This window comes from Rhineura floridana, chromosome 2 (assembly GCF_030035675.1).
Source record: "Rhineura floridana isolate rRhiFlo1 chromosome 2, rRhiFlo1.hap2, whole genome shotgun sequence".
Lineage (NCBI taxonomy): Eukaryota > Metazoa > Chordata > Lepidosauria > Squamata > Rhineuridae > Rhineura > Rhineura floridana.
Genome location: NC_084481.1, coordinates 173,717,787 through 173,738,973, shown reverse-complemented (window position 1 = coordinate 173,738,973; position 21,187 = coordinate 173,717,787). Strand labels below are relative to the sequence as shown.

Here is a 21,187-nt window from a genome sequence, read left to right as displayed (position 1 = left end):
AGCCAGTGCAACTCTCTGAGCACTGGAGTTATGTGATCTCGCCGGCGGCTGCCTTTAATCAGGCGCGCTGCGGCGTTCTGAACCAGCTGCAGCTTCCGGACCGTTTGCAAGGGTAACCCCACATAGAGTGCATTACAGTAGTCAAGGCGAGAGGAGACCAGGGCATGTACCACCAATGGGAGCAGATGATCAGGAAGATAGGGGTGTATGCAAGAATGAGAAGCCAAGAGTTTTTGTTAATTTGTTAGTCCAATATACAAAACACAAGAAAAGTTTTGGCATATTTTGCCTATATTTGAAGGCGTGAAATAAAAACGTTATCGTGAAAATGTAAAACAAAAATGATCAGTTCAATAGTGAAAAGTAAAAACAAGCAATAGCAAATACACAAGGTTAATGTTTAGCAATCTAAGAAATCTACTGACCATTCACATCTTCACTCATATTTATATATTTTTTGTTTTCATTGCCTATAGGATAAAGGTTAATTTCAAAACATGAAGACTTTAAAGAATATTTTATTCAATGTATTTTTAAAAGGCTAACATCTAATATATTTTCATTCCAAATATACTCAAGAGTTACAAAATAGGTATAGTTTCCAAAATTGTTTTTTGACTTCATACAATTCTTCAGGACTTTGTCCTGTGTGGGTCCCATAAATGGAAGTTCCCTGTTAAATGTGTTATTCTTGGCATTTTTTTAAAATAACTGAAATATGACTAACCTGAATGCAGTTGATGCTGTTGTTGTATACTTTTCTTTTCTTGAAGGCTGCTCGTTTCAAAATGGTTCTCACTGGCAACTTGATGTAGGCCTGGTTGTCTCACAGAAAGCCCGCGATGTGCAAAGTCAGAAAACTTGAGATGCAACTGTGCTTCCAAATCTTTACCCAATAGGAAATTTGTTGTGGAATGTCTTGAACAGCAATAATCACTAAACACAGATTCTTCTTCAGTGTCAAGCATAGGCAATGGAAGTATTCTGTGGTGTAGCTGTGGGCTAGGCAGACTTGAGGATAAAGGAGAAGGAAGAGGCGACATCTGTTTGTATGTATTGGAGGGTGGATATGAATTATTAAAAACATTGCTAACCGCTACTAAGGATGGAGACAGTGGCCTTTTATCTTCCTGCTTAATGATGGCCCTTGTCTGACAAATATCAGGATTCAAATTTATTGGCAGGTGTAAAGACAAATGTTTTTTGTACTCCTGGGGTGCTGTAGGTCTTTTTTCAAAAACTAAGCCTGCTGGGCTTCTGTCTGCTCTTTGAACAGGCTGTAATCTCTTCCATTCTGCTGTTTCATCTAACCTGTCATTCTGTATAACTTTCAGTAAGGTTTTATTGACTGCTCCCACTAGACTACATGACTCATCAATAACATGGTCTTGTTTCTCTTTATGTTGTGGAACACAGTCTTTCTGCTCTTTCTCCCGCATTACAGTAGCAAAACCAAAACCAACTGATTCTTTGCTCCCCTTACTAGAGGCATCAGGTATTTGACCATATTCCACAGAGGCACTTCCAACATTCTGCAGGTGGCATTCTGATTCTTGTGCTTTTGATAGCACTTTGACTACAGGTTTCCTTTTGCAGTTCCCTCCAATATGATTGTAACTATGCACCATTTCAGATGCTACAGTCTTATCAAAAGCATCACATTGGTTTGTTGAAGTTTCTTGGAAAGAGTTCAGGAATGCTCTGCTCTGCTCCACCTGAATCACTTTAAGTGTATCCTCTACATCATCTAACAGACTATGATCATGTGCAAAACAGTGTCCAAACACATCATTGTCATACTCTGAGAAAGAAACAGAGAGGTCTGTATTAGATCCCAAGGCTCGACTGTTCTCAAGCAAACACCACTCTCTCCTTGATCCTTCTGGTAGTTTATTCACATCTGATGATAAATCATCTTTGCCTTTCACTTTTTCTTGATAAGAACATGTAAAAGAACTAGAAGAATAATCGGCAGGATATTTGGCAGAAAGTAATCTGTCATCGTCCAACAATATTGCTTTGCTATTTAATGCTGGAGGCTCCAAAACTCCAGGGATCTTCCTTTTCATTTTCTTGTTTATAAAATCCTCAGTGCTTTCTCTCCGTTTGCTAAATTTCCTCATTTTTTTGTTTTTTGGGGTGGACTTCTTCTCCATAGATTCCGAAAGAGACTCTTGTTGATCCTTGAAACCCAGTCTGTTGTAATCATTATGTTTCAGGCTTTCAGAAACATCTTGTAGCTTTCCCTCCTGATTTCCCATTTTAACACCTAGAATGTAGCTTGAGCTAAGTAGAGCAGCCAACAGTCTCTCCTTTTCAGCATTTAGTTTAAACAGCTCAGTGAGAATATCCTTAGTAGTTGCTTGCTTGAAGAAGATCTCCCCAATGTTTTCACAGGTCTGCCCTCTTGATCCTACTGCCTCTGAGCCTTCCCTCACTTTATAGCAGTTATGGAAACGTTTATTGGATTTGTCTAGTGTTACACAGCCCTTGTATGTGAATCCTCTTACTTTTCCCTTTGGAAGATAGAAACTGACGCAGCAAAGCTCCATGATGGGTCTGTGCAACTGGAGAACAGTATGAGTGCCTTCCATTGTGTTTGTCTAATTATTTAATTTAAATTATGAGGTCAGTATTAATAACCTTGTATGACACACCATGTGATGCAAGGAAAGTAGGGGAGGCATCTGACTAATCTTGTACAGTAACGTTTCCTGTTAAAAAGAAAAAGAGAAGCTTGTCAAAAGTAAGTTATGCAAAAACATTTAAATAAACAAAAATCTCTTCTCCTATAAAACTTAATCCAAGATACTACACTGTCACAAGAACTGTAATGCAACAGTCATTCTCAACAGTTATTAGTCACGTTGCTAGAAATAAAATGTGCCCCAACAGAGACCTCACACTGGTATCACTGTTACTGAAGGATGTAGGGTGTTTGTTTTTTTAAAAAAAACAATTTGGGCTCCTTTGGGAGGAAGAGTGGGATATAAATTCAAAAAAAAAAAACTCTCTTAGCTGATGCAGTATGGCTGAAAAACATAACTTTACATTCAGAAGGTCCCAGTTTCAGTCATGGGTACCTCCAGGTATGTAAGAACATACAAAGAGCCTGTTGGATCAGGCCAAAGGCCCATCTAGTCCAGCCAAAGGCCCATCTAGTCCGGATGCCTATAGGAAACCTGCAAGCAGGACCTGAATAAGACAGCACTCTTCCCTCCTGCTGTTTCCAGCAAGTGGTATTCAGAAGCATACTGCTTCCTGCAGTGGAGACAGAACACAGCCATCACAGTTAGTAGCCACTGATAGACCTAGGAAAGATTTCTGTCTGAAACCCTGATGAGCTGCTGCCCCCCGAATTAGAAAATACTGAGCAAAACAGACCAATATTTGATATACTATGTTCCTATTTACTGAACCACTAAACACAATACAATACTAGATTATACCACTAGAAGTTCAAATTCTGATGTAAGATAAAACACACCCAAACAAATAAAAGAAAACAAAACAATTTTGATTTGCATACAACTCAGTTATCAGTTTTGATATAATGAAATATTCTCAGGGCTGGCTCCAGGCATGCTGGGGCCCTTGGGCATCAGCTTCCCCCGGGGCCCTGGTGTGTGTGTGCGCGTGCATGCCCCCCCACCTACGTGTCTCTTGTCTTTTAGCATTGCCATTAACCAAGATGGCGGCCATGGTTTCCCTAAGGGGATGAAGCCTCCACCGCCATCTTGGTTGATGGCATGCATGCGTACTATGCACACACATCTCTGCCATCAACCAAGATGGCGGCAGGGGCTTCAGCACCTCAGGGAAACCTCAGCCGCCACCTTCATTAAGAGCAATGCTAAAAGACAGGAGACACGTAGGTGGGGCAAGGGAATGGCGGGCAGGTGGAAGCTCCTGTCCTGCGATCCGCGGCTGCCACCCTTTAGAACTGGCCCTGGATATTCTAATTATCTATTAGAAGTTGAAGGTTACACCTAGTGAATGTTATTTTGAGAAAAGTCAAGCACGCCTAAGTCACTGGCTATCTCCGGTTTGTGCTTAATAATAATAATTTATGTAGCACTTTCTCCGTGGTGCAGATCTCCGTGGCGCAGAGTGGTAAGCAGCAGTAAAGCAGCCGAAGCTCTGCTCACGGACAGAGTTCGATTCCAATGGAAGGAAGAAGTTGAATCTCCGGTAAAAGGGGTCGAGGTCCACTCAGCCTTCCATCCATCCATGGTCGGTAAAATGAGTACCTGGCATACGCTGGGGGGTAAAGAAAGGCCAGGGAAGGAACTGGCAATCCCACCCCATATATATGGTCTGCGTAGTAAACATCACGAGACGTCACCCTAAGAGTTGGAAATGACTCGCACTACAAGTGTGGGGACACCTTTACCTTTTTTCCTAATACAAGGCTGTATCCAATGAAATTGTCCCATTAGCATGGGATAATTCACCTAGAGCAATAGGACTTCCTGTCCCCCTGCACTCCCTTCACACCACCAAATATGTTCTGGGGTTTCCCCGCAACTCTCTGGAGCAGATTTGCAGGGGTGCATGGAAAGGAGAGAGAGTCTTGTTGCACAGGCGGAAATCATTGGCCAAACAGGATGACTTCACTGGATACAACCCATCATTTATATTATTTTCATATAAATAGCATTTCTCCTAAGCGCTCAGAGTTCTTCACTTATATTATTTCAGCAGTCTACAACCTGTGTTAAATGCAAAGATTTATCACCGAACACCAAAGTCAGGATCATTCAGACCATGGTATTCCCAATCTCTATGTATGGATGTGAAAGTTGGACAGTGAAAAAGGCGGATAAGAGAAAAATCAACTCATTTGAAATGTGGTGTTGGAAGAGAGCTTTGCGCATACCATGGACTGTGAAAAAGACAAATAATTGGGTGTTAGAACAAATTAAACCAAAACTGTCACTAGAAGCTAAAATTATGAAACTGAGGTTATCATACTTTGGACACATCATGAGAAGACCTGATTCACTAGAAAAGACAATAATGCTGGGAAAAACAGCAGGGAGTAGAAAAAGAGGAAGGCCAAACAAGAGATGGATTGATTCCATAAAGGAAGCCACAGACCTGAACTTACAAGATCTGAACAGGATCGTTCATGACAGATGCTCTTGGAGGTCGCTGATTCATAAGGTCGCCATAAGTCATAATCGACTTGAAGGCACATAACAACAACCACTACCACCTGTGAGGGGATCTGGTATTCTTATCCCCATGTTATGGATGGCCAGCTGAGGCTGAGAAGCAGGTTACCTGAAGCCACCCAGGAAGGTCATAGCAGAGTTGACATTTGAACCAGGGACTTTAACATTATAGCTGACACAGCACAACACCACCAGCAGCACAATGTGAGTTGCATTCATATTTATAAAAGCATGGGTCTCTGCTGAGCTGTAGCTAGAGTATACTGAGGTAAAGGATGACATGCGGCCGACCTGCTTCAGGGATAGCTTTTTTCTCTCAAAGCACTGAGCATGCTCAGAATCTATGTATGATTCTGTTGTAAACTAAGACTACCAACTGCAGCTATTCTTGAAGCAGCATAGACTCCTCCCAGGCTCCTCCCTAATTTGCTTATAGTGGCTGTGTTATATAGGCCTCTTAACAACAGATGGAGCAGAAGTCTTCCTAGGAGGGCTGACAAGCAAGCAGACCAAGGGGAGGGACTTCTTGGCCATAGCTATAATTTTGGATTAGAATTGGCTGAGTGGTACACAGAGCTGATTGACCAGAGAACAATTAGTTGATTGGCCAGAGAGCAGTAGATTGATAGAAATGTTTGAGCAGCTTCTCTTGAGTTCAAATAGAAGTATAAAATGTGTGTGGAACAAGAAAGAGTAGGTGACTTCGAGATTCTGGTGGATGTTTTAAAAAATTGCTTGACATTCTGATTGAGAGGGCTGTGTCCCAGCAGATCAGTCTCCACTGACTTCATTTACAAAAAGGAAAGCTCTAAGGAACATGTATAGTTTTTTTTCTATAAAGTTTTGCTTTAGTCTATGCTACCTGGAATCACTGTGTGATTGTCTTGAAATTTAGCAGAGTCCCATCACAATAAGCATGGATCAATGCATCATACAGATCAGGGGTGGCTAACCTGTGGCCCTGCAGATATTGTAAGACTACCATTCCATTCTCCCTCACCATTGGCCATGCTGGCTGGGCTGATGTTGGAGTCCAACAAATCTTAAAGGCCACAGGTTGGCCTCCCAGATGTACGTGAAGAACAAAGATGCTGCATAAAAACAAAATAGAGAAGCAAAAAATATGCTTAAAACAAATTGGAAATTGGCATTTAAAAAAGCTTTAAAGGTCAGTTTTATATTATTTAGCACGGAAAACACTTATTTCTAAATGTGAAGTTCAACCAATACATTTATTGCCTGTTTGCTTTCATATCCAGTTAGACATATTATTGATAAAGTATGATAGATGAGCGTGTGCTAATAGCACTGCGGAAGCTAGCAACATAGTAATTACATTATGCCTCTTTTTAATTTAATTTCTCAAAGTTACATGCATTTTATGTTCAATTCCAGTTCCATTTTGGAGTACACTGTGAGTTCTGTTCAATACATTTCCCACCACTTACATCATAGCACTGGAACAAGCAACAGGCAATTGCTTTTACTATGTACTTTTGAAAGATCATACATCTCAATAGGATTTTTCCAAATGTAATATAAAGATCATGGCTTTCCATTTCCATAACTGTCAGTACAATTAGTTTCCTAGAAAACTCCTCTGCTTTTATTCCTACCTTCTATATGCAGAATTCTCTAGATCAGGGGTTCCCCAAGTATGGCCCATGAGCTTCGTTCTGGTGGTCCATGGCATGTCCACATTAAATATATTTATTTTAATTGTATTTTACTCCTTTTATTTCTTATATTGTATTTTATTGTATTACAATTTGAATTCTGCGGAATGTAACTTGTAGTACAATAAAATACCATATAAGAAATAAAAATACAATTAAAAATCATACAGCATTGAGCACAACACATTACAATTGATACAACAGAAATTTCTACAATAGGCAGAAAAAATCATTAAATGGTCCATCAAGAACATCAGCAATTTTCAAGTGGTCTGTGGGGGGAAAAGTTTGAAATCAGTGCTCTAAAAGCTTCTCTAATTTTACAGCTGCCAAAGGAACTTCTCAAGGAACATGAAGGGAATTTAGGGACATGCCCTTTTAGTTGATGCAATTGCTCAAACAATCAAGGCAGAAAGATATCTTCACTACTTGAAGATGGAGTGTGATGTTCCATGCTATTGTGTAAAAAGTTGATACTGTTTTATTACAATATGCATCAGTTATGGTAAGTTATGTTTCATAGGTTGTTATAGTAAGTGGTGAGTGTTGGGAGGGGGAATGCGTGAATGGAACGTTAGTGTAACCTGTGGCCCTGCAGATATTGTAAGATATTGTATGTTTGGCTGGGTGAATGTGGGATCACTGGTTTATATTTTGAAGGTTTGTCAGTTGACAGATAAGGCTAAACATTGGAAGAGATAGGGATTTGACTTGGTAGAGATAGGGCTGGATGTTTGGAGAAAGAGGGCTGGAGGGAGAATGGGTGAGATTTGGGTTGTAGTGGGATTAGGTAGGCAGGTTGATATTGGTATTTGAATCTGAGTAAGTTATTGTGTGAACTGCATTAAAGTGAGGAACATATACAGCATGGCCCCGCTTTTCGACGTTCCGCTAATACGGCGGTGGCATGCCATCACGTGGGTAGCAGCGCCATCTAGCGTCCAAAGGCAAGAATGTACTGAAGTCAAGACCTGGGGCATCCATGCCCGTCCCACTCCAGTTCATTCTTGCCTTCATCCGAGGCACTTATATCCACATATACTGTGAGAATTGAGCCTTTAAGTTAAGTGCGTGTGAAAATTTTGTGTGGGACAGAGTGTGTTTCGGAGGGTGTTATTGTTGGGTTTTTTGTTTCCCAGCTTTTTTCCTCTCTCCTCTTTCTCGTTTACCTTTTTGGAGATAGTTGGGCTGGTTGGGGTGGTCGTTTTCAGCTGTCCCCCCCTTCGCTTCTTCCTGCCCTATCTGTTTCTCTTTTGTTTTTTGGGACAGTGGGGGCTGCTTGTATTCCCTCTTTTTACAGCGGCAGTGGCGGCTCCCCCCCCTTCAGGGCTGTTAGCGGCTTGTGCTGCTTCTCTTTTGCAGTGGTGGCTCCCCCCCTTTCAGGGCTTTTTCTTCACCCGTGGGCAGAAGTGCCCATCAGCAGCAGCAGCGAGTTTGAAGCTTGTGGCGGTGGCTTCAACTCGTGTCCTGCTTGCCTCGTGGCAGCGGTGCCTTTTCCCTTTAGCTGCTACTACGGCCGCTAAGATTTTGCGGCGGTGGCTCCCTGCTGTTGCTCCTGTGGCACATTTGGTGTTCATGGTGGCGGCTCTTTCCCTCTCATCCTTTCCCTGCCCTCCCAGGGGACTGTCTCCTCCACCGTGACGGCCACTGTTGCGCTCCTTTGAGCTATTTTCTCTTCACCTCCGTGCCAGCCACCATTTTGTTTTTGAATTTTTCCGCCTTTTTCACCGCCATTCTGACGCTATGTTCCACTTTTCTGTGATTTTTGCTTTTCAGCTGGGGTCTGGAACCTAACCTGCTGTATGAGTGGGGCCCTACTGTAATTGAAACTACATGCTTAAGTACCTGAACCAAAGTATTCTTGCTACAGTAAAATCTGTTCTTTAAATAAAATTGTTTGCTTTCAAAAACATACCTGGTTCTTGGCCAGCTACCAAGGGGTACATAAGGTGGCAAAACCTAAACCAAGAACCCAGCATCCCAGAAGATGGCCACCTGCAACACCTGCGTAGTGGCTGAGCGGCCCTCAGCTTCTCGCTGCTGTCAGTGCGCAGAGAAGTGAAGCAAGCCGTAACATTGCAGAGGCGGCGGCACAGCCAGCAACAGCACCTCCCTTCCTGAGGTGGTTGTGGTGGGGCCATGGTGAATGCCCAAAAGAGCTCGCAGCGTCTCCCTAGTAAAGTGAGTGGCAGCTGTTCCTGGGCCCAGCAGCCATTTCATCTCATCCAGGACCCGTTTGTCTAGGACTAGCATCCGGGTAGCAGTGGCAGCAGCAATGGCGGGGCAGGATGAGGAGTCCAACAAGGTGGTTGCAGTTGGGGGCTGGTCGGTGTCAGTGCAGAAGATGATTGGAAAGGGTGGTGCATTGGGGCAACTGGAGTGTGGCTGTGCACGCCACACCCTGGATGGAGGAACCAAAACATCTCACCACATAAGACCAGGGAGCAGACAGTTTTGGGGCCCAGTTTTCCCTGATCACATTAGTGCTGCCGATGCGTTTGCCTGGTTTATCAGAGCTCAGAGTATCAGCTGCAAATACATTATTCATGAGGCCCATGCAAGGAATTCCAGTGTTTGAATCTTTTGCATTTGGGTCCCTTGAGGCCCACTCTGGCCTTTATACTGTGTCTATGTATATGGATATTGTTCATGTATTTTGCTTTGTAAATTAATTTGATATGATATGTTCTTTTTTATTGTACCTTGTGTATTCTATTGTAAACCACTTTGAGATCTTTCAGATAGTAAGCGGTCTATACATGGAAATATAAATAAATAAATAAATAAAGAGTATGGTATAAGGTATCAAGTGATGGCAGCTAAAAGTACCTCTGAGTTACAGTAACCTGTGAAGGAAGCTAATCCATAGCTCTGGCCTCAGGGAGAGTACATAAGGTGGTATAGGGGGTGGGGCTTGCCTGGAAGCCTGGTTTACAGCAAGGGCTGGGGAAACAGAGTAGCTTTGCTATATGTAAAGGTGTTTTTGGGAAGCGTAGATAACGTGCTGCCTCATGTGCGACTATAGGCAAGGTGGAAGTAGTGGTGGCTGAGTGGAGAGGTACAACATGGAGCCTGTGGCCCTGCAAACATTGTTGGACTACAACTTCCATCATCACTGCCCATGGTGGCTGGGGTAAGGGGACTGGAGTCCAATAATATCTGTAGCGTCACAGGTTCCTCCATCCCTGTGCTAAGCGTGTATACTACTCTAATGGGGTAGGGATACAATACTGCATGCTATCTGAAAGCTGAACAGCCTATGAAAGCAGGATTGGTATAGTCCTGTCCCTCAGCCTTGCACTAGTAAGCTAAATTCAGTAGCTTGCAATGACAAGTGGAGCAGAGCTACATGAATATTACTTTGAGAGAAAGACTTCAGAGAGGGTAAACACAAGGCCAGTCCAATGGGAATATAGAACCACCTACTTGTTTTGTCTGATGTCCTCTCTATTCTGTATATATGTAAGCTTACCCTGACACCAGCCCAATGAACCTTAACCTGTAAAGTTTCTCATAAAGCAGTTAACTCTGTATGCTGATGGGTTAATTTAGGTTTGCTGATGTGTGAACACATAACAAGCACTGCACACTCTCCACACACAAAGTGTTGTTTTTGAAAAGAAAGCTTAAAGTTTAACCACATGCTTTGTGATTATAAGTGGTAGGATAATGTCCAAAATTAAAGGATGTGTAATAAAAATACAAATGTTATTTATATCCATTTGTTTTAGGATCATTTTCTGCTGAATGCGGAGCCTGGGTATCGTCCTGATCAAATCACATATACACAAGATATATTTCACAGTATGTAATATGGAAGCTACAATGCTTAATCCATGAAGGACAATGATCTCTCATGTGTCTAATTCTTACTGTGTAAGACGAAGAGCCTATCAGGGCTAGAAATTATTGTGGAAAATGATATGGCAGTCCACAGTGATTTTTTTCAAGAGTCAAATCAATAGCTTATTCACTTCCCTGTGTACACTAAATTATCTTGCTGTTGCCATATGATGCAGCACAAGCACCCAAATGCTAAAACAGTTTCAGGGAACACTGGGCAATTTCTACCACTTGTCCTTCCTAAAATGCTACTGTGCTTCCAGACTTGACAGCTCCTAGTGCTACCCAATCAGTGCTCTTCCACTGTAAACTGCTCAAGGAATTACAACTGACATGCCACACTTCAAGGGTTAGTGGTTAGTGTGTGTGTGACGTGTGCACACACACACACACACACACTGCTATTTTCTATCCACAGTAGTAGAGGAGACACAGCTATGTGGGTGGGGAAGGGGCAATTCACCTGACTATGCTGTTTTTAAAAACATGGTTGATCAAATTTTACAATGTGACCTAATGGGTCTTTTTAGGCTCTTTTGTGCACTTAATTTAGTAACTTTTAAATGTCTGAATCACACCCATTACGCCTGACCACTATCTTACATAACTTCTTTGATATTTACTTTGAATATTTATTTATTTATAAAAGCATTAACAGCATTCCTCTTGATGATCTCATATATATGAATGTTTTAAATGATTAAAACCACATAGTTTAGCTTACATTTCATTTTAAAAGGATCTTAGATTAATTAAAGAAACACACGTTTTTAAAAGTTACAAATTCTAAAAAACAGTAATAACATCAGAAACTAACCGACTGAACATTCATGTTTATGACTTATGAACATAAACCTCTAAACATATACATGCATTAGGGATGAGCAAGAAATTCAATTCAAGCTGTGTTTCAAGCGGAATCTATCAAATCCATCCTTTCCAAAACAATATGAGAACTGAAACAGCCATCCTTTGAAATTTGCACTGATTCAAATTTTGCACTGCAGTTTGCCAACCAACCAGTGTTTACAAAAATGCATATATTAGGCGGAAAGTGTTTATTAAAAATGAATATATGAGTACAAATAAAACACAAAAATGCATTATGTGTCAAGAAATTACTTGCAAAAAATGTGTACAGAACTGCCTACATTTGCACTAAAATGCTGGAGAATTTTCATGAGGATTTTTAAATAAAAAAAATTGCATATTGCTGCAGAAATGTAAAGAACTGAATTTAAGATCAGAAAAATGAAAAACCAAGAGAACTGAAATAGACAGCTCTTTCTATCCCTAGTACGCACTCACGGAGGGGGAATGGACATGCCTGGACCACACCTCAACAACACCTCACGTGGCACATTGATTGTAAGAGGCATATGGGCCCAAGCATGTCAAGTCCAGTAGGGCTGGTTTGGTAGAGGTATCTGACTAGCATCACCACATGTAAATGTTGTACATTTGAAGGCATGAATAGAATACTAGAGGTATAAAGATTTTTTAAAATTTATTAGAAATAAAAAGCAAACATATTGTGAAAACATGTTTTATCTGGAAATATCTAATATCATTCTCTGTTCCTTACATAATTTATTTTTTAAAAAGCTTATACACCACCTTTCCACAGTAGAGAAAATAAAATTTCAATTAAAAATGTACATTCAAACCACCTGAAATAACTAAACACTATAAGACAGCATCAAAATAATTAACATGTATAAAGCAGCCTTTAAGTTATCTGACATTAAAATAAAACAGTTTGCCCAAAATGAAAACAGAGTAGATCCCAAGCATTTTTCATAGACTGGGCACCACCACTGAGAAGGCCCTATCACTAGTAACCACCTATCTAGCCTCTATAGATGAGGGATCCACAGCAGGGCTCAGATTATGACTCAGTAAATGGGAAAGAAGGACAAGGCTGTCCTTGGCCAGTGCAAGCTCTATAGGCCAACTTTAGTACTTTAAAATAAAATGGAAAAAGAAAGAAAACTATTGCTACTCTGTCACTTGTGTTTTTCCTTTTTCTTTTGACCAGGACTATTATGGCTCTGGTCAGTTGTTACTTCTTTAATGAGGGAGGGGAAGCAAGTCAGCTTTGTGGATGATACTGCTTTGCACTCTCTCTCTCATCCCAGCCAACGTACTGCTTGTAGAAATTAACATATACTTAAAAGGATTCCTAGTTTTACTTATTACAGCAGAACTGTTCAAGAAGAAAAAAACTTGGCAGCCTCTATCAGAGATCAAAATGAGCTTTATGCGTGTAAAACGTTATATACTCTCATCATGAGAAGGAAAGCAGCCAAGATGATTTATGAACACAGCGCCAACAGATGACTTAGAACATAAGGTTGGAGATCACCACGATAAGCCAAAATGAATTTGTGCAGCATCAAGTACGGACATGATGTTTTTTGAATGTAGAAGCATAATGTAATTGAAGCAGAAGACAAACAACAAAAGCCAAGCAAAGATAACCCTTGAAACTGTGGCTGAGCTTTGAATTAAAATACTAAAAGTCCAGTATTTTCCAGCTAATACAATAATAGTAAGTTCTGAATGCAGACAATAAAATATTATGTTCAAATACTTTTTAACACAAGATCAGATCAAAATCAATTTATTATTTTCTTCCTATATAAGTTACCATAATAACTATACGAAGACAAAAAGGTAAGCGAAGCCTGTGGTTCTATAGTCCATTTTTTCTCTGGCAGTTGGAGATTATCTTTTTACAGCAGGTCAGCAGTCAGATCACTTGGTAAAGAGCAGGTGTTGCTGGCACAAAACCCACTGTACTTTGGAAAAGCAAAAATATGACTGTGCCAAAGCCTTATAAACGCTATTGAGCATATCTTGTTTCAATTAAGTCAACAGTAACCTGAATCTCTTAAAAGAAGTAAAGCTATAGCTCTTGCTGTAATGAAGAATGCCATTATTGTTGGGTTGTCCTGTGTCAGGTGGAGGAACGTGTGGCTCTCCAGATATTGCTGGAATACAACTCCTATCATTCCTGACCACTAGCCATGCTAGCTGGAGCCAATAACATCAGGAGGTCCACAGGATCTACATCCCTGTTTCTAAAACTTATTCCCCTCCCATCCCACATGTTTGCATAGTGTCTCAGAAATCAAAACAACAATGTTTCAGCAACAAAAACAAAAACACAGCACAAATGTAGAACATGAAGGCTGCAATCCAATACCCCCTTTCCTGGAAGCAGGTCCCACTGAACCCAATGGAGCTTACTTCTGAGTAGACATGTACTGGATTGCAGCCTAAGGCTGCAATCCTATACTTGAGTTACACCACTGAGGGGATTTGAGACTGGGCTGAAGCTCCACTATGCCAGCAAAATGACCAATTGTAGCCTGGATTTGAATCAGGGGCCTCCAGCATGTAAAATGTATTTTTTTCCCACCAAATCAGAGCTGGGCTCACTCTGTAGTCCCTATGCTCCTGGCATCATTTGTTTCATGATGTGTTTTATGTTTCTCTATTAATGTGGTAAGTGGTTGGACAGCTACACTATGGAACTTGCAGTGTGGGCTGGAGTCATGAGAGCTTCCCCTTTCTTGCCCCTATCATAACAAATGTCATTTAGTAATCTATGGCTAGCTCTATGCATGATGCCACAGACCTTGCTTATATAATTAATTGACCCTGAATTCTTGCATGATGCATGTTTAAATTTGCAAAGCTGGTATAGCTTTTCAGTGTCTGTTCATAACGCTGACTCCATTTAAGTAGTTATCTGAATTCAATGTAAATTTCAGCCTCTTACTTCTAAAAATCTGAGATTGATGTAATCTCTGTTTACATTTTCATAAGTATTGGTCTTGTAAATATTGTTAAATATTCCCTTTGTATGAGATTTTCAGTAGTGACCAAATTTCTGATCGGCAAGGCTTCTGGAGCAAGCCTCATCATGTCTGACTCTGGTGACACTGAAGAACCTTGAACTAATATCAGCTTGTAAAGCCTTGTTGTTGTTGTTATGTGCCTTCAAGTCGATTATGACTTATGGCGACCCTACGAATCAGTGACCTCCACCAGCATCTGTCATGAACCACCCTGTTCAGATCTTGTAAGTTCAGGTCTGTGGCTTCCTTTATGGAATCAATCCATCTCTTCTTTGGCCTTCCTCTTTGCCTACTCCCTTCGGTTTTCCCCAGCATTATTGTCTTTTCTAGTGAATCATGTCTTCTCATGATGTGTCCAAAGTATGATAATCTCAGTTTCATCATTTTAGCTTCAAGTGACAGTTCTGGTTTAATTTGTTCTAACACCCAATTATTTGTCTTTTTCGCAGACCATGGTATCCGCAAAGCTCTTCTCCAACACCACATTTCAAATTAGTTTATTTTTCTCTTCCCGCTTTTATCACTGTCCAACTTTCACATCCATACATAGAGATGGGGAATGACATGGTCTGAATGATCCTGACTTTGGTGTTCAGTGCTACATCTTTGCATTTGAGGACCTTTTCTAGTTCTCTCATAGCTGCCCTCCCCAGGCCTAGCCTTCTTTGGATTTCTTGACTATTGTCTCCATTTTATTTGTTTTGTATTCCTGAACATGAGAGATAAGGCAGGCTGTACTGTCTACATTGTGACTTCATCGAGCCTGGAATATTAACCCAATTGTGACTGAAATAATTTTTGTTTTTGTGGTTCTAAGAATGGCAATCAGGAAAGGGGCTGAGACCATGGAAGAAATCATGTTTCAGAAAATAATGGATGAGATTGAGATAACGAAACAAATCTGGAGACAGGGTAGACAGAAGATGAAAAATGAATTAAGCAAAATGACGCAGGAGTTTAAAGAAATAGTGGATTCTGTGAGAGAGGAGGCACTGGAGACTGGAACAAATGTAGTATTGGAAAAAGATCTGGAGTCTATGGATACAAGAAACAAAGCTTACTGCTTGGAACTTAACGTTGTCTCTGAAGAAATTAATGAAGATAATAGAGATAAAGTTATCAATGTCTTGGATAAGTTTTTGGACTGGAATGATGTGATGGAGTTTGACATAGAAAAAATCTATGGAATTGGCTACAGATATGGGACAATGGAAAAATTCTTAAGAGATGAGCCAGTGCATTTTGTAAAAAAGAAGAGCAGAGATGTGACTTTACAACAATATCTCAGCAACATATTCAGAATTGATGGCAAGAAAAGATTTGTGATGAGGGAGATTCCCATCAGACTCTTATTATATGACTATGGCTACAGCAAGATTAATATGGGATACTGATAATGGAAGAATGGATACTGAAAATACTGGACTGAACAAGACTATTGAAGATGGAAGATGAAATCAATATTGATATTGGAAGAATGGCTATTGAAATCATTGGATCAAACTGGTTTGACGAGATGGATTAATCTATATGTTTATTTGGACTATGGCTATGATAACAAGATTATTACGGGATACTGATAATGGAAGAATGGCTATTGAAATTATTGGACTTAATAGGATTATCGATAATGGAAGAATGGTTACTGAAATTATTGGACTTAACAGGATTATGGAAGATGGAAGATGGAATTAATATTGATAATGGAAAAATGGCTATTGAAATTATTGGACCTAGTGGATTTGAATGAGATGGATTGGTCGACATGTTTATCTGGAGAAAAATTGAAAGATATATCTTTCAAGGAATTGAAATCTCTCTTTGACTTTTTGTGGGAAGAATAAAGTAATGTTTATGAGATTTTATGAATAGTTAAGATAGCTACTGGAGGAAAGTGATTTTATAACATAATTTAGGAGACAGGATTGTTATATATTGTAGACTTATAGCTGATCTGCGATAAATCGGAAGTCAACATTTTATTTTATTGTTTAATAATTTTTGTTTTGTTTTGTTTTTTGTCTTTAAAAATTTGAATAAAAATTAATGGGAAAAAAAAGACTATTGTCTCCATTTTAGTTAATGACTGTGCGAGGTATTGATAATCCTTGACAAGTTCAATGTCCTCATTGTCAACTTTAAAGTTACATTAAAAAAGTTAGTTATATAAATCTTCTGTTGTCATTACTTTAGTCTTTTTGACGTTGAACTATAGTCCTGGTTTTGTGCTTTCATCTTTAACTTTCATCAGCATTCTTTTCAAGTCATTACTGGTTTCTGCTAATAGTATGGTATCGTCTGCATATCTTAAATTATTGATGTTTCTCCCTCCAATTTTCAAACCTCCTTCTTCTTGGTCCAATCCCGCTTTCCATATGATATGTTCTGCGTACAGATTAAACAAATAGGGTGATAAAATACACCCGTCTCACACCCTTTCTGATGGGGAACCAATCGGTTTCTCCATATTCTGTCCTTAGAGTAGCCTCTTGTCCAGAGTATAGGTTGCGCATGAGGACAATCAGATGCTATGGCACCCCCATTTCTTTTAAAGCATTCCATAGTTTTTCATGATCTACACAGTCAAAGGCTTTGCTAGAAAGGATTCTGGGAGAAATGAAGGCCACTACCTGCTCGCTTGATCCTTGCCCATCCTGGCTAATTAAATCTGCCAGATTGGGAGTGGCTGGTTGGTTGACATATCTGATTAACACCTCCCTAAGGGAAGGTTCTATGCCAACATTGTTGAAGGAGGCTGTGATTACACCTTCATTAGATCCTGCAGATCTTAATAATTTCTGCCCAGTCTCCAATCTCCCCTTTCTTGGCAAGGTGATTGAGAGGGTGGTGGCGGCTCAACTCCCAAGTTTTCCTGGATGAATCGGATTATCTAGACCCTTTTCAATCAGGCTTCAGGCCTGATAATGGGACAGAGACTGTCCTGGTAGCCCTGCTTGATGACCTACGCTGGGCATCAGACAGGAGGAGTGCATGACTGCTGGTGCTGCTGGACCTCTTGGCGACCTTTGATATCATTGATCATGGTATCCTTCTGGGCCTTCTTGCTGGGATGGGTCTAGGAGGTACTGTTTTATCTGATGGACAGAACCCTGAAAGTGGTGCTGGGAGACTACTGCTTGACCCCCTGGCCATTGGCCTATGGGGTACCACAGGGTTCCATTCTGTTTCCCATGCTCTTTAACGTTTATATGAAACTGCTGGGAGAAGTCATCTGGAGATTTGGAGTGCAGTGTCACCAATGTGTTGATGACACTCAACTCTATCTCTCCCTTCCATCTGATGGCAGGGTGGCAGTGCTTGTCCTAAACCGGTGCCTGGAGGCTGTGAAGGGCTGGATGTTGGCTAACAAACTGAAACTTAATCCAGACAAGATGGAAGTGTTGCTGGTCAAGAGGAAAACTGCCCCAGGGATAGGGTTGCAACCTGTTCTGGATGGGGTTGCACTCGCCTTGAAAGAGCAGGTCCATAATTTGGGAGCTCTTCCGAATCCTGCCCTGCTGCTTGAATATCAGGTGGCTGCGGTAGCCAGGAGCGCTTCTGGCCATCTAAAAATGGTCTACCAGCTGCGTCCGTTCCTGGAAGCAGCTGACTTGGCCATAGTGACACACACACATTGGTGACATCGAGGCTTGATTACTGTAACACACTCTACGTGGGGCTGCCTTTGAAAACGATTCAGAAACTACATTTGGTCCAAAATGCAGCAGCCAGAATGTTAACTGGAGCATGGCACAGGGAGCATATTACCCCTGTGCTTTATCGACTTCACGGGCTCCCAGTTTGTTTCTGGGCCCAATTCAAAATGCTGGTTTTGACCTTTAAAGCCCTCAATGGACTTGGACCAGTGTACTTAAGGGGCCGCTTATGTCCATATGTTCCTACCCTGGATTTAAGATCATCTGCCTCTGGTCTCCTCTGCGTGCCTGGAATGAAAGAAGTTAGGTTGACAGGCACGCGGGAGAGAGCCTTTTCAATTGTGGCTCCCAGACTTTGGAATTCCCTGCCCCAAGAAGCCCATTTTGCTCCCTCCATGATGGTCTTCCGGAAACTTGTAAAAACTATTTTGTTCCGGAGAGCCTTTGGTTGGACTGATGGGTCAGCCTGACACTGTTTTAAGTTTCTTACCTTTTATTTTGATCTATTTAATTCTTTTATTCTCACTCCCTCATATGTGTATGCACATATATACATGTATGTATGTTTGTATGTGTGTGTATGAGTATGCATAATGCATTTTATTTTAATTGTATCCTATGCATTTTAATTTACTGTAATGTTTGTGTTTTATCGTGTATATTATTATATATGTGTGCAATTTTATTGTAGCTACCCTGAGTGCCCCAATGTAGGGTAGAAGGGTGGGATAGAAATATTTTAAATAAATAAAATTAAATAAATAATATCTAGTGTTTGACAGTAGTTTTAGAAATAGTTTAGAAGCTCTTGGTCAAAACACACATACAAATAAATATAAATTCACTAATAGGCAAAAAACCCTTGCATTTTAAGAACGTACCTATAGCACACAGATATTTCTATCAAACTTTAAAAAGCAGGGAAATTCAGCAGCTATAGTGAATGCACCAGGGGAGCAGGAGACCTGAGCTCCTCTCTAAGATAGTGTACTGCCCTACAAATTTGTCAAAATGCAAACACAATTTGGGTTGGTCTTTCACAGTCCAATCCACTTCCTGTGTAGCTTGGAAGAATTTGAATATTTGAACACGATAAAGGCATCAAGTGGTTTCTGGTCTATCTACTCCAGTATGTATCCTATTTCCCATAGCAACCGATCAGTTGCCTCTAAAAAGCCCACAAGCAGGACATTAAGCAACTGCCTTCTCATCCCCAGAAAAAAATGATATTCATCAAGCTCTGAATGGAGGCTGCACACAGCTATCATTACTAATATTTTTTAACATTTTTTTCCTATTATTACATTTTTATCCCACCTTTCCTCCAAGGAGCTCAAGGCACCATACATGGTTCTTCCCCCTCTCCATTTTATCCTCACAACAACCAGAGCTTGGAAGATTACTTTTAAAAAGCAATACATTACAGTTACAATTACCTGGCCCAAAAAAGTAGTAATCACAGTTACAATTATAATTGCTCTGAAAGTAACTGATTACTTTACTTTTTTCAAAAGTAATCACTACAATTACATTTCAGTTACTTTTTTAAAAAAAATGCCTACAAGGTGCTGGCCTTGGCTGCTGCACATCTAACTAACCTAAAACAACATTAAAAATAAACACACACATACAGAGGTAGTAGAATAATTCTTTTTATCCATAAGATAGCAATGGTGGTCTCTCCGCTGGTAAGGGAGGTGGGGAGGGAGGCAGAGGCCACTACTCAGATCTTTGCACGTCAAACCAAGTGCAACCCACCCCCCATTCAGCCAGCAAGCATAATGTCTCTCACTCAACCACCTCCCAGACCCTGCCCTGCCACCAACTAAGGGACACTCACCCAAGCAAACATTTTCCCCTGAGATGCAAAAAAGTTAAAATACTGCAAATGCAGCACAGTAGCCAGAGAGGCTGGTGGAGGCCACGTTGTGTGCCAAGTGCAAACACAGTATTCTCACTCACACACACACAGACACGTTGTCATCTTTCACCTCCACAGTTCTTTATCTCCATTCTGCTGCTGCCTCCTTCTCCTCCTTAATCCGTGTTCTTGCCCTCCAGCTCCTTTCCCCCTCCATTCCATTTTTCACCACCACCATCCATTTTTTAAAACAATTGTTTTCTCCACTCCACTCCGTCTCACTCTCCGCCTCTTCCCTCGTCACCTCCTACCCACCCACAGAGCATGAGGGAAGAGCGATGCTGCACAGAAGCCCAGTTTGAGGCACATGATTTTCATCCACAAATCAGAGGGGCAGAAGACTTCCCCTGCTTCCCCCCCCCAAGTAATGCCCAAAAGTAATGCTGGAAACATTACAATTACTCCACAAAAGTAATAAAATTACTCCTAGTTCTATTATAATCAAAATGTAAAGGAATTACCCACTCGTTCCTCAAAAAAGTAATGAATTACAAGTAATTCATTACTTGTAGCTAATTACTTCCTAGTTCTGACAGCAACCCTATGAGCTAGGTTAGGCTGAGAGACTGTGACTGGCCCAAGATCATCCAGCAAGCTTCAAGGCTGGATGCAAGGTTACTGCTGTTTACCTGGAGAGGAAGGTGCAGGTGCAGGGAGCGGGTCATGGAGCAGGCACAGCAGCAAAGCCAATCTAACACCTGCACCGCACTTTGCTTCCCATGCCTTGCACCTTCCAGTAAGCAGCAGCAACCTTTGGCATCCACAAGCCAGGTATCCAACACCATCCTGCCTTCACCGCCCCAATACGGTAGAGCCCCGCTCATACAGCGGGTTACGTTCTGGACCCCCGCTGTAAAGCGAAAACCGCTGTAAAGCGGATCCTATTGACTTACATTGACCAAAATGGCGCCCGGCGGCAAAAAACCGCTGTAAAAGCGGAACAAGCGCTGTAAAGCGGGGCCTTTCTACAATTCACAACCACTGTATTAGCGGAACGCTGTAAAGCGAAGCGCTGTAAAGCGGGGCCCTACTGTAAGTGCTAATGGAG

At 41.0% G+C, this 21,187-nt stretch overlaps 1 protein-coding gene across 3 annotated transcripts in view; it reads right to left on the bottom strand.

Moving 5' to 3' along the window:
• Positions 1-658: 658 nt before the first annotated feature.
• Positions 659-21,187, bottom strand: part of LOC133377432 (formin-1-like) — a 45,901-nt gene continuing 25,372 nt past the window's right edge. For 2 of the 3 annotated variants that reach the window (XM_061611491.1, XM_061611490.1), the window contains exon 2: positions 659-2,714. In XM_061611491.1, coding sequence (XP_061467475.1) covers positions 723-2,594 — 1,872 coding nt within the window. In that variant the 5' untranslated portion in view covers positions 2,595-2,714 and the 3' untranslated portion in view covers positions 659-722. Of the gene's footprint in view, positions 2,715-6,177; positions 6,269-21,187 lie in introns of all 3 variants that reach the window. The other variant, XM_061611489.1, reaches the window with a different exon arrangement.